At 28.7% G+C, this 14,543-nt stretch overlaps 1 protein-coding gene and 1 long non-coding RNA gene across 3 annotated transcripts; both read left to right on the top strand.

Annotated features, from left to right (window-relative positions):
- The first annotated feature begins 4,139 nt into the window (after positions 1-4,139).
- On the top strand, positions 4,140-5,770 carry LOC122505818 (39S ribosomal protein L14, mitochondrial). Of its 2 annotated transcripts, XM_043617666.1 has the most exons (4): positions 4,140-4,332; positions 4,472-4,662; positions 4,866-5,072; positions 5,597-5,770. In XM_043617666.1, exons 2-4 carry the CDS (start codon positions 4,476-4,478, stop codon positions 5,602-5,604), a joined length of 402 nt encoding a protein of 133 aa, XP_043473601.1. In that variant the 5' UTR covers positions 4,140-4,332; positions 4,472-4,475; the 3' UTR covers positions 5,605-5,770. The 2 variants fall into 2 exon arrangements, with proteins under 2 accessions (XP_043473601.1, XP_043473599.1); XM_043617664.1 differs by lacking the exon at positions 5,597-5,770 and having other exon boundaries at positions 4,866-5,191.
- A 732-nt stretch (positions 5,771-6,502) lies between these two features.
- Positions 6,503-14,247, top strand: LOC122505817. The gene is made up of 3 exons (XR_006301947.1): positions 6,503-6,659; positions 13,727-13,842; positions 13,975-14,247. It is a non-coding gene; the product is annotated as an uncharacterized LOC122505817 (long non-coding RNA).
- The last annotated feature ends 296 nt before the right edge of the window (positions 14,248-14,543 follow it).

Here is a 14,543-nt window from a genome sequence, read left to right on the forward strand (position 1 = left end):
AGTACGAAAAAAATTCATAACTCGAACAATTTTTGACCAAATTTTTTTTTAATGGCAGAAACTAGGGAGGAATTACTGCTCTTCAAATGGTGACCATTGCAAATTTTTTATATATACTTTTAATAGCCAGCGTTTCCACCCGCTTTATCAAAAAACCGAAAAATGTGAAAAAGTGAAAAAAAATTCATAACTCGAACAATTTTTGACCAAATTTTTTTTTCAAAGTCAGAAATTAAAGAGGAATTATTGCTCTTTAAATGATTACCACTGCGAATTTTTTTTTATAATCTTTTAATAGCCAGCTTTCTCACCCGCCCGTTTCATAAAACCAAAAAATGTAAAAAAGACAAAAAAAATTCGTAACTGGAACAATTTTCGACCAAATTTTTTTTTCTTTCTTTCTAATTAAAGAGGGATTATTGCTTTTCAAATTGTGACCATTGCGAATTTTTTTAATAAACTTTTTATATCCAGTGTTCCCATCAGCCCGTATCAGAAAACTGAAAAATATGAAAATTCAAAAAAAAATTCAAATGTCGATAAAATTTAAATCCGAGCTAATCTAGCAAAACTGAAATAGGTTTTTGCTAGTTTCGATAAGTACTTTCAGAAACTGAAGTCAAAACTTAGTGCACATTTTATGTGTTGCACTGTGTAATTGGTGACTATTTGAGACCATTTGTATCTCATTTTTGACCATATTTTTAAGCCACTTCTGTTTTATTTATTTAAACAATATGCAAAAAGTTGCAACAAATTAATTTTAAAATATATATTTTATTAATTAATATCAGTTTGTTTACATACGGAACAACTTGAAACTAATTCCCGGAATTAAATTAAAATTTGGACCCTACGGGGATCGAACCCCGACGCATGACCTAACCTAGTGCCTAAACTAACTGCCCTAACGACTGCGACTACCGAACCGACTTACATATTTCTGGATTCAACTGTCTATATAAAGAGCAACTGTAAAATAGTAAAATTCAATTACCAATATTATCAATAAATCAGAATGAACTGTTAAATAACTTTTATTAATTAATTATATTTCAATTTAGTCATAATAGGTTATGTGAATTAATAAAAATTAACATTATTAATTGAACCAATAATAAATTAAGTCTTAACTTTACAATTTGAAATGTTTCATAAACTATAATACGAATACAGATTAATAATAATTTTTATTATATCTGCATTTAAAATGAATTTAGTATTTAATATTAATTTAATTTAACATTATAATTTATAATAATAATGAATTATTAATGCAATATTGAAATTTTTATAAATTTAAAATTCAAATTATTAATAATCATTATAGTAAGAAATTATTCTATTAATGATTAATAATAATTTAAATATAACTGTATTTCAATTATAATGCAAATACTTCTCATAATAAGTACTGACTGGTATAGTAAATTACTAATATTATGAAACAAAATTTATTATTAATTAACTATATTAAATAATTACAAGTAAATATACATATATTAAATTAATATATTATAAATATACATTAAATAAATATATTAAAAGAACGGTCCGAATGTTTTGATTTATTTACCTACTTTTGCTGTATAATTAATTCAATAATTATACCAATTTGAAAAATGAGAACTTTTGTTAAGTTAAAAGAACAATTTTTATAATAGAATAATGTATTCTGAAATGTAAAAAATAAATTTGAAAGATTTTATATGTATATATATATAAATTTTCATGAGACTTTACCAAAATTAGAAAGATGTACCAAAATTTTTATAGGTTATGTGTTCACACATTTCAGAAATAGTTAAGAATTTCAGAAATGGTCAGGAATTACAGAAATGGTCACAGCTTCGAAAATGGTGGGAGTAAAGTGGGAGGAGCTTGGAAAGTATTTGGTTAGGAATGGTGAGAAACGTTCGAAAACGTCAGAAGTGGTGAGACTGTTCAGGAATGTTCAGAAATTCTGACCATTCATGACGATTCCTGATTTTATTTTTAGTAGGGAACAATTTTTCAAAAGTCGATAAAACAATGTATTTTTAAAGAAAATTGAGATGAAAGCAGATTTAAAATATTAATGACCTTCTAAATCGATCTGTCACTATTGAATTAAAAAAATATTTTGTTATCAAAGAATTTTTTATTTTAAATACCTCAATTGTATTTATTAAAATTAAAGGAAGAACACAAATAAGTAATTTTTAATAACAATAATTTATTCTAAAAAATTGATATTGTTGAAATAAATTTAAATTATATACTTTTATTTGCTATTCAAAATAATCACTTTCTACTTTGCGGTTATGTTTATGTCAAGGTATTAAATTGAAATTTTGTAATTTTCGAGCAAACCAATGACAATATATGCAAAATAAAAGACTTGAAATAATATTAATAAAACATAATTCATTAGATTAATCCTATTAATCAAAATAATCATTTTTTACTTTGCGGTTATGTTTATCTCAAGGTATTAAATTGAAATTTTGTAATTTTCTAGCAAACCAATGTAATATATGCAAAATAAAAGACTTGAAATAATATTAATAAAACATAATTCATTAGATTTATTCCAATTTCATAAATAAAATACTCAGTAACAAAATATTTTCAAAACTCTTCTGCTACAACTAGGAACGCTACTAGGCACGTAGGGAGGCACGCATCAAGGAACTTACGAACAGGCCGGTTCCTCTCTAAGGCCTTTCTCCAATAGGTTTTAAAAACTCTGCGTCTGCGTCGGTTGCTATAGCAACACATGCTAAAATCAACGCAACGCAGTCATTCGCAGACAAACGCAGAGTTTTTGGATCCTATTGGAGAAAGGCCTTTACGTGCCGCACAACACGAGTGAGGGTGCGATCCCATGTATGCAGAATACGTCGACCGAAAGCAGAAAATCATGAGAGTGAAAAGAACAACAATATCTATCTATCTCTTTCGCACTCATGATTTTCTGCTTTCGGTCGACGTATTCTGCTCACATGGGATCGCACCCTGAGTGCCGCATGGTGGCGCGTAGAAGCTTCAGTATTTAAAGGCCTTTCTCCAATAGGTTCCCGAAACTCTGCGTCTGCGTCGGTTGCTATAGCAACACTAGCTAAAATCAACGCAACGCAGTCATTCGCAGACAAACGCAGAGTTTTTGGATCCTATTGAAGGCCTTTCTTTTTAAGGCCTTTCTCCAATAAGGCCTTTCTCCAATAGGTTTTAAAAAGTGTGCGAATGACTGCGTTGCGTTGATTTTAGCATGTGTTGCTATAGCAACCGACGCAGACGTAGCCCTTCGCACACTTTTTAAAACCTATTGGAGAAAGGCCTATAGGTTCCCAAAACTCTGCGTCTGCGTCGGTTGCTATAGCAACACATGCTAAAATCAACGCAACGCAGTCATTCGCAGAGTTTTTGGATCCTATTGGAGAAAGGCCTTAATAGGTTTTAAAAAGTGTGCGAATGACTGCGTTGCGTTGATTTTAGCATGTGTTGCTATAGCAACCGACGCAGACGCAGAGTTTTTAAAACCTATTGGAGAAAGGCCTTTAGAGAAAGGCCTTTAAGGCCTTTCTCCAATAGGTTTTAAAAACTCTGCGTCTGCGTCGGTTGCTATAGCAACACATGCTAAAATCAACGCAACGCAGTCATTTGCAGACAAACGCAGAGTTCTCGCTATTCTCCAAAGGCCTTTCTCCAATAGGTTTTAAAAAGTGTGCGAAGGACTGCGTCTGCGTCGGTTGCTATAGCAACACATGCTAAAATCAACGCAACGCAGTCATTCGCACACTTTTTAAAACCTGTTGGAGAAAGGCCTTTAAGGCCTTTCTCCAATAGGATCCAAAAACTCTGCGTTTGTTTGCGAATGACTGCGTTGCGTTGATTTTAGCATGTGTTGCTATAGCAACGGACGCAGACGCAGAGTTTTGGGAACCTATTGGAGAAAGGCCTTTATGCTCTAAAGGCCTTTCTCCAATAGGTTTTAAAAAGTGTGCGAATGACTGCGTTGCGTTGATTTTAGCATGTGTTGCTATAGCAACCGACGCAGACGCAGTCCTTCGCACACTTTTTAAAACCTATTGGAGAAAGGCCTTTATCATTTGCGAATGTATGCATTTCTTTCTAACAATTTTGTGTTTTTAAGTTTCCAACCCTGTTATTGACAGCATGTTTACATAACCTTAGATATCGCCGATAGAGCTGAAAGTTTTTAAGATTGAAATTATTTCAACAAAATTAATTGTCATAAATTAATGAATATTTATCTAATAGATGACTGAAAATTGAAAATAACATTAACAATAGTTCATATTGTTTTGTATCCAAATATTTTTTTATAAGGTAAAAATTGTAATATTTATCAACTTAAAATTTTTTTGTTTCATATAAGTAAATGTTAATTATTCATTGTAATATTTGTTCAATTATGTAAAAATAATTATTTTTTAAGAATGTTTAATAAATTGTATTACGATTTCAGAAAAATGGTACTAAACTTAGCATCAATGAATTTATTCAGATCTTTTAAGACATCTGCTATTCATAATAAAATTATTAAACTTTCCCGACTAAGGGTCGTAGACAATAGTGAAATCGGAAAAAAGGCCATGAAAATTGGTAAACCACCAAGATGTATTCACATTTACAACAAAAAGGGCACCGGATATATTGGTAAATATTTAAAAAAATCTATTATAAAACAATAATTCCATTTATTATTATAAATAGTAAATAAGTCATAATTTTGTAGCATAATTATTATGCTATAAGTATAAAAATAAAAAATATTAGCTTATTAAGTTTTTGAGAAAATATTCTACAATATTTTCTAATAAAATTTCATATTGTAAATTGAATATGTATTTAATTTAAAGGTGATAAAGTAATGGTCGCAATTTGCGGGGAGAAGAAGAAAGGAATTCTTGTTGGATTAAAAGCACCGCAAAAGAAGAAAGTAGCAAAATTTGATAGTAACAATATTGTGCTTATTGATGACAGCGGTACACCATTGGGAACAAGGATTCATGTTCCTATACCTCATGTTTTAAGGACAATTTTAAAAGAAAAAACTTTCTCAAAAGGTGCAGATTTTACAAAACTTCTTGCTATTTCATCGAAATTTGTCTAATTAATTTTAATAATGAATGTTTGTACAAAATAGTGCAAAAATTCTTTCAATAAATGTTTTATTACAATTAAATTAGGCGCATAAATATCCAACATCCATCTGTTTGACTTAATTTTTTTTAAATTTATTCAGCTATTTTTTAAATTTTCTGTTCAAGAAAAAGTAATTTGTTTAATAGAATAAAAGATATTTCCTTTATTCAATTAAATTTAAATGTGGGAACAAATTCTTATGGTTAGTAGTTATTAATTCGATTAGTCAATTATTTCATATAATTCTTATAAATACAATGTTTGCGAAACATTTACACGAAAATACAAAAATTAATTAATTGTAAAAAAGTTTATAAAAGTAATGTTGTAAATAAAATAACATTGAATTGAAAATAATAATTTAAATGATACATTATTTTGAATAATATTCATGTATCTCTTTTTAAACTTTTATAAATTAATTAATTTGATTTTTTGTTTACAGGATACTGAGTTATACTTACTCTGAAGTGTACTTCAAATTGAAAATCTAACACAATAAATAAAGCAACAAATTGAGTTATATTTAACGGTATATACATACATATATATATATGACGGGTTCCACGTTAAGTGACCCAGGTCAAAATTTTAAATGTTTGGGATCGGGTTAAAATTTTGCAGAAACAGTAGTCCCATTAGATACAATTAAAAATACTAAATATTATTAATTTATTTAAACAAATATTAAAACTGGAGGGGGTCAAAGTTTAAATTTTTGGTCTAACATGGAATATTTGAAAAATTTGTAGTTTCTTTAAAACAAAACGAAAATACGTTTTCTATTTTGGGTTTTTCTGCTGTTTTTCAACACTCTCTAATGGTGTAAACAAATGTAGAGAAAAAAAATGTTTGACCTTGAAAAATTAAATTAAAAAATAAAATTTCATTTTTTCATCAAATGGACAGTTTTTATTTTTTAAAAAAAATTTTTATCATAAAGGTGAGGTTTTTTCCTAAAAAAAATGTATAGGTCAAAACGTGGGACAAGAACTTTTAACTGGTCAAAATAAACATTTACTTCTGCAATCCACCGCCCCTGCTCGTTGTTGGGCTATATATTGTTTATAACAATTGAAATAAATTATTTTATGCTTAACTAATTATCTGGTGGTCATATTGGATGAATTTAAATTGATTTAGATCATGTGCATCAACAGAATAAGAAAATAAACCTCCTTTTTTTAAAAAAGTGTATTAATTTGTTAACAATTAATCAATATCCTGATTTAACTTTTTTTCAATGACTGCTAAAAACTTTAAAAAGATTGAAATGCGTTGTTTTGATTAAACATAACCTCAATTTTTCCACGTTTGTCAAATATTTATATGCCGACAGACGGACGTGACGTAGCAGTAGTCGTGCGCAGGTGAGAACAGATGATCATTTGGTTGCAAAATAATTGTAAACAAGCGAATCATTGTTTAAATTATAAGTGATTGAAAAACTCGATCAACTTTTTCTCTTCGGAATATAAAAGTGTGAAAAACAAGGAATTTTTTGGTTCGTAAGTCATTTAATTTTGAATTCTTGCTCAAAAGTTAATTTTATTTATTTAAATAACTTTTTTAATTAACAAAATACGAGAAAATGTATTAATAACATTTTTGAAGCGTCTCGTCTTTATGAATGTTTAGCAAAAAAGAAAACTCAATTATCTTGTACCGTTTAAAAGATATGGGCATTTAAACAATTTTGAGCAATTGTTGTAACTTTTAAATAAACAATTGATTTTACTTAAAAAATTGATTTTCTGAAACTTTAGACCAACAAATGTAATACTACCAAGTTTAAAGGAAATCGGTGAGGGTGCTCCGAAAAGAAGTAAATTTCTCCTGGAATGCCACACTATTTTTTTGTTTTAACCTACAGGTAAAAAATTGACAAACAATTCCCTTTACCTTCAAAATGTAGGTCAATTTTAAGGGCAGTTTTGACCTTAACGGAAAAAATTGACGAACAATTCCCTTTGCCCTCAAAAATTAGGTCAATTTTAAGGTCAGTTTTCATCTACACCGCAAAAATTGTCGAAAAAACTTCCTCTGACCTGACCTTTCCTTAAAATTTAGGTCAAATTTGACATATTTTTTAGCCTATACATGAAAAAAGCAAATTAATTAGGATTTTTTAAAAAGTTGTACCCTTATATTAAAGTTTGACGGAATTTTCGACCTATTGGTTAAAAGAAGTTTGACCTAAATTTCAATATTAAGCTTTAATCAATAAAAGATGTTATAAATTGACATATTTTTTTTTTAAATTCTGTTAAAATTATTTTTCTGTCCTCAAAATGTACTTTAATTTTAATGGCAGTTTTTTCCTACAAGTTAAAATTTGACTAGAAATCTCCCTCTGATCTGATATTTTCTTAAAATTTAGGTCAATTTTAAGGTCAGTTTTGACCTACGGGTAGAAATGAAGCCCACAAACGTCTATTATTTTACGTCGAAATCTTTAGTCCGTCCATAAATTACATAAGACATTTAGGGGGGAAGGGGGTCAACAAGATCTTGCGAACAATAGGAAAAATGGCGCTAATGTATGTAAAATATCTTACGAGGGAGGAAGGGGGTCAAATTTACCCAAAAAATGACTTACGTAATTTATGGACAGCCCCTAATGGCCCTTACATTACGTCAACATTTATGTCAACTGCAGGTAAAAAGGGGCCAATAATACTTTTGACACTGAGAAAAAAGAATTATCAAATTTACTATGAGGAGTGTCAAACTTGAAAAAGTTGACACTATAATCACTTCCGTAAAGTAGAATTCTCTATTAGTTATCTTTTTTAATATCTCCTGTTATAATTTACTCTAACTCATTACTATGCCATCATATTAAGATAACATGATTTTAAAAATTAAAATAAATATTAAAAATAGTTAGGGGGTTGGCGCGCGAAGCGCGCAGGGGGGCGAAGCCCCCCTAGTATATATTAGGGTGGTTCTTATTTTGGAAAAGTTGGAATTTCTTAGGTCGCCGGCCGGAATTTGAATTAAAATGTGAAAAAAATGAGATACCCAAAAGAACAGCCCATTTGATAAATTTTAACCCGTGCCGCAAAAGGGTTAAAGTTTAAATGGGGTTTAACATGGGTTTGGTGCACTTCTGCAAACTTTGTATTATAACTTTTACATTTTTTAAAAATTTGACTTGGGTCTAAGTATTCCCATAGTTTTTCGTACGCTGAACACGAATATGATGTAAAAAATAACTTTTGACAGCTACCAGTTGTCAAAAAAGCTGTCAAATTTTGAAGATGAGAATTTTCACGACTTTTACATTAATTTCTACGAATAAAAAAGTTTCTTGTGAATATTTCAGTTTATATTTAGCAAATTTATACCCTTTGACAGTTGCCATCTGTCAAATGAGTCGTCAACTTTTATAAAAATCAGTTTTCAAAGAGTTTTAAATGAATTATCAAAAAAACGGTTCTGTAGGTAAATTTAGTTCATATATAGGTATTTAATATATTTTGGCAGTTGACAGCTGTCAATTTAGTAGTCAACTTCTATTAAATAGGATTTTTAAGACGTTCCCAATTACTTCTTATAAATTTTAAAATTTATAAAAAATTATTTCCTCCTCAAAATAATTTTTAAAAAAATTAAACTTAAAAACATATATGTATTAGACAAATTAATACAAAATATAATTTTTTAATTAATTAATTAAATTATGAAAATCAAATATGTAAATACATATAATAAGTTGTACCCAAGTGGCACGTAATAATTAATATTTTTATACTACATATATTTTAAAGTTTATTTGTCTTTAAAAAATTATTTTTAGAAAAAAATATTCATTTAGCAATTTTCGAAGTTTTTTGTGATAATTGATTTATAAAACTCTTTGAAATCTGATTTCTATAAAAGTTGACAACTCATTTGACAGCTGGCAACTGTCAAAGGGTATAAAATTGCTAAATATAAACTGAAATATTCACAAGAAACCTTTTTATTCGTAGAAATTAATGTAAAAGTCGAGAAAATTCTCATCTTCAAAATTTGACAGCTTTTTTGACAACTGGTAGCTGTCAAAAGTTATTTTTGACATCATATTCGTGTTCAGCGTACGAAAAACTATGGGAATACATAGACCCAAGTCAAATTTTTAAAAAATGTAAAAGTTATAATACAAAGTTTGCAGAAGTACACCAAACCCATGTTAAACCCCATTTAAACTTTAACCCTTTTGCGGCACGGGATAAAATTTATCAAATGGGCTTTTCTTTTGGGAATCTCATTTTTTTCACATTTTAATTCAAATTCCGGCCGGCGACCTAAGAAATTCCAACTTTTCCAAAATAAGAACCACCCTAGTATATATATGAGGCATTCTTTCTCAAGTGGGCCACCCCTTCTCTCCATTTCAAATTTAATCCAAAAATCTTTTATAATAGCTCAAATTAAAGGTAAAAATGTCAGCTTTTCAATGCCGTTGGGCCCTTTTTGAAATATTAATCTCCAAATAAACTATATATAATTTAATGACAAAAAACACTATGAACAATTCTTTTTCATATTAAAAAAAGAAGAAAAACCCAATTTTAAAAATGCTACAGGGCCTACAACATTAAATTATATGATAAATTAACAAAATTTCATATTATTTCCTAAAATTAAAGATGGCGAATCCAATATGGCGCCCAAAATTTAAAAAATGTATAATTTTTGTTCAAACTCACCATAAAAAGGTTATTGGGATCGCTGATGACGAATTTGGTGTTAGTTTTTCAAAATTCAAAATGGCGAATCAAAAATGGCGGACTTAGAAATTAAAAATTAATCGGATTTGTCTCAAATTTGTTATTTGGGGGTTTTTGGGATCGCTGATGACGAATTTGGTGTTAGTTTTTTAAAATTCAAGATGGCGAATCCAAAATGGCGGACTTAAAAATTAAAAATTAATCAGATTTGCCTAAAATTTGTTATTTGGGGGTTTTTGAGATCGCTGATTACGAATTTGATGTCAGATTCTCAAAATTCAAAATGGTAGATCCAAAATGGCGGACTTAAAAATTTAAAAAGCAATCGGTTTTGCCTAAAATTTGTTTTTCGGGAGTTTTTGAGATCGCTGATTACGAATTTGATGTCTATGGTTAGGAATTTGATGGCAGCTTTTCAGAATTCAATATAATGGATCTAATATAGTTAACGTAATATGAAACATTAATCAGATTTGCTAAAAATTCATTACTGTGATATTTTTGGGATTGCCGATTCTATATTGAGTATTAGAAATTCGATATTTTGAATGCAATAACGCTGAAATATTAATTGCCAGCTATGTGATTGCTGCTGATTTTTATGTTTTGTATAGAAATTATTATGAATAAAGCGATACTCAAATAACCCTAAAGAACTTAGATTTTTAAATAAATAAATAACGATAATTTGTCCAATTTGTATTTAATTCTCAAAAGCTGACATCAAATTCGTTATCAGCGATCTCAAAAACACCCGAAAAACAGGTTTTAGGCAAAGCGGATTGATTTTTAATTTTTTAGGTCCGCCATTTTGAATTTTGAAACACAAACACCAAATTCGTCAACAGCGATCCCAAAAACCCCCAAATAACAAATTTTAGGCAAATCCGATTAATTTTAAAGTCCGCCATTTTGAATTCGCCATTTTGAATTTTGAAATATAAACACCAAATTCTTCATCAGCGATCCCAAAAACCCTCAAATAACAAATTTTAGTCAAATTCGATTGATTTTTAATTTCTAAGTCCGACATTTTGGATTCGCCATTTTGAATTTTAAGAAACTAACACCAAATTCGTCATCAGCGATCCCAAAAACCCCTTTATGGTGAGTTTGAACAAAAATTATAAATTTTTCTAATTTTGGGCGCCATATTAGATTTGCCATCTTTAATTTTAGGAAATAATATGAAATTTTGTTAATTTATCATATAATTTAATGTTGTAGGCCCTGTAGCATTTTTAAAATTGGGTTTTTCTTCTTTTTTTAATATGAAAAAGAATTGGTCATAGTGTTTTTGTCATTAAATTATATATAGTTCATTAGGAAATTAATATTTCAAAAAGGGCCCAACGGCATTGAAAAGCTGACATATTTACCTTTAATTTGAGCTATTATAAAAGATTTTTGGATTAAATTTGAAATGGAGAGAAGGGGTGGCCCACTTGAGAAAGAATGCCTCATATATATATGTATATACGATTTAGTAAGGTTAGTAACGAGATTATAAATATTTGCTCTCAAGAAAAAAATGAGAAATTATAATATTCATGCTCCTTCTGATTCTTCTCTATTATCACAAACAGATATTGAACTGAAATTTTTTTTATTTATTATTTCAATAGATAGAATTAAATTGCTTACTATTGTTGTTATAATTGCAGAGTGTGAGGGACAGAAAAAGTGAAGGAATGAAAGAATGAAAGAACATTCAAATTAATATAGTTAATTAATTAATTAATATTAAATAATTCAAAAATTTGTTAGTCAGGGAAAAGCCAGGAAATTTTGAAAATAAAATTTTGCGGCCACCCTATGGGAATTAAATTTTAAGAAACATTCAATTGTTCAATAAATTATTTATTTTTGTACTTAAATAATTGACTTCTCAAGGAAATTTTCTAATTAAAATTGATTTAAAAATGAATTTCAGTTTAAATTTTAGATAATAATTAAATATTAAAAGCAATATAGCGTGTGAATTTTTAAAAATAATTGAATTTTGAAATTAATTTTTTTGAAATTATTTCAAGTTTTTATTTTCTAATATATATATTTAATTGAAGAATTTACGAATAATTGAAATTTCGTGAAATTGAATATTGTTAACAAATATTTAAAGAAGAATTTTAGTTAAAAATTCTTGATAATAATAATTGAATTGATAATGATTTTATCACTCGGTCATCTTTAATTATTATAAAACATGAAGAAATAATCACTCCGTTATCGATATCTTCATGTTTTATAGTTATGAAAAATTTAATTTGTAGTTTTAAGTTAAATATTCTCTTATTTGACTTATGGTATGGTTATATTTTTGTCAGTAATTGGTCCGTAATTTTTCATTTTTGGTCTGTAAAGTCCGTATTTTTAAATACTTTCACTGGTTGGAGCCCAGTAATTAGATTAATATTAATCATTAATCATAACACAGGTCAACAAAAAAAGACTAACATTTTTTTTATGAGATATAGGAATGGTTTCCGATGTATTTTTGGACGCTGAACACGATCCCGACTTCCAAAATTGCCCATCACGTCAGGATTTTGAGAAAAGTGGGGGTAAAGACCCCAAAAACGCTTTTTTGAGGATTTTCAACATTTTTTTTCTCTTTAACCTGACGTGCTAGAGACTTCCACAAGGTCTTAAATTAAAGCTTGTAATGTGCACTACAAGACCCATATCCATAAAATAAAAAAAAATTAAGATTTTTTTTTAAAAATGGGGTTGAAGACACTAAAAAATGTGTGTTTTTGAATTGCTTTAATAGACTTCTTGCAATTGCTTGGATTCGATTGAAAATGGTTACTTAGGGTTTTTGGGGTCGCTGATTACAAATCCGATATTAGTTTTCAAACATTCAAAATGGCGAATTCGTAATCAGCGATCCCAAAAACCCTGAAGTAACAAACTTTTAAGCGAATCCAAGAAATTCTTAATTTTTATATCTGCCATCTTGGTTCCGACATTTTAAATTTTTAAAAACTAATTTTGGATTCGTAATCTACGACTCCAAAAACCCCGAGTAACAAATTTTAAGCGAATCCAAGCAATAGCATGAAGTCTATTAAAGCAATCGAAAAACCCACCTTTTTGGTGCCTTCAACCCCATTTTTTAAAAAAACTTCTAATTTTTTTTTATTTTATTGATATGGGTCTTCTAGTGCACATTACAAGCTTTAATTTAAGACCTTGTGGAAGTCTCTAGCACGTCAGGTTAAAGAGAAAAAAAATGTTGAAAATCCTCAAAAAAGCGTTTTTGGGGTCTTTACCCCCACTTTTCTCAAAATCCTGACGTGATGGGCAATTTTGGAAGTCGGGATCGTGTTCAGCGTCCAAAAATACATCGGAAACCATTCCGATATCTCATAAAAAAAAAGTTAGTCTTTTTTTGTTGACCTGTGTAATAAATACAGGTAATTATATTATTGCACTGAAAAAAATGTATTTGATTCAAATAACCGTTTAATTGACTATTATCAACTAAATATTTACTTGAAGCAAATACCATTTAATTGAAACTAGAGGCATTTCACGTCAGAAATATCACGATTAGCAAAGGATATGCCAATTTTTGTAAAACTTCGTGGGATTATAGTTCTATAAAAAGAGACTTCTTTCTCCCAAATTTAAAAAAAAATCAAAATTGTTGAAAAAATTTGGGGGAAAGAAGTCTCTTATATAGATGAACTATATAATCCCACGAAGTTTTGCGAAAATTGGCATACCCTTTGCAAATCGTGATATTTCTGACGTGAAATGCTTCTCCAATAAATATTATTTGATTCAATTAAATATTTAATTGATAATAGTCAATTAATCGGTGAATTTTAAAGTTCCAAAATCAATTTCAGATGTATTTCCAAACAACTTTGAGGGAGCTAAAATAATTTTGAATTAAAGGCTTAAGCAGAAACTTCCAAGTTTCGCATATGATAAATTTATCTTCTCAGGCATTGCCTGGCTATAGGTAATTAAAGACGATTTTTTTAGTTTTAAAAATTCAAAATTTTAATGAAGACAGAAAAAAGACTTAAAGATATAGATTGAAATTAAATTCTTTGTATGTACATATATAAAAAGAAATTTTTTCTGTTTATAGATTTAAAGCAATGTCTGTTGGGACAAAACGAATTTCATCAACAGAAATGTTTCAAGTATTGTTGGGTGAAATGAATTCCAGTGGCAATCTTAATGCAAATATTATACGTCACTTTTGACCCCAAGAATTAAAGGCAAATTGGTGGCACAAATTCAACGTAATGGGACCATCCATAAACCACGTAGCTCCGATTTTTAAACTTTTCGACCCCTCCCCTCCCCCACGTAGCTTAACGTAGCATATTACCGAACCCCCTCCCCCCTACCTAATGAAACGTAGCTTTTTTCTTTTTTTGAATATTAAAATCTCTTTTCTAAAAATAATCAATAAAATCGTATTGAAACATACTAAACAATATTAAATGTTTTTAAATCACAGTTTATTTTTTTTTACAAGTAAGAGTTTGATACAAGATTAATTCTTAATTTTAATCAATATATGAGCGATTCCATGTCAAGTGATCAAGGTGGAAAAAATTTTTTCTCCAATCGTGCCTAAACTTGGGGCTTTTGTAGTACTAGTGGATAGTGATTTTTGGTAAAAATATTTTTTAAATTTTATTTTATTTT

The sequence above is a fragment of the Leptopilina heterotoma genome, unplaced genomic scaffold (genome assembly GCF_015476425.1).
Source record: "Leptopilina heterotoma isolate Lh14 unplaced genomic scaffold, ASM1547642v1 Lhet_372, whole genome shotgun sequence".
NCBI lineage: Eukaryota > Metazoa > Arthropoda > Insecta > Hymenoptera > Figitidae > Leptopilina > Leptopilina heterotoma.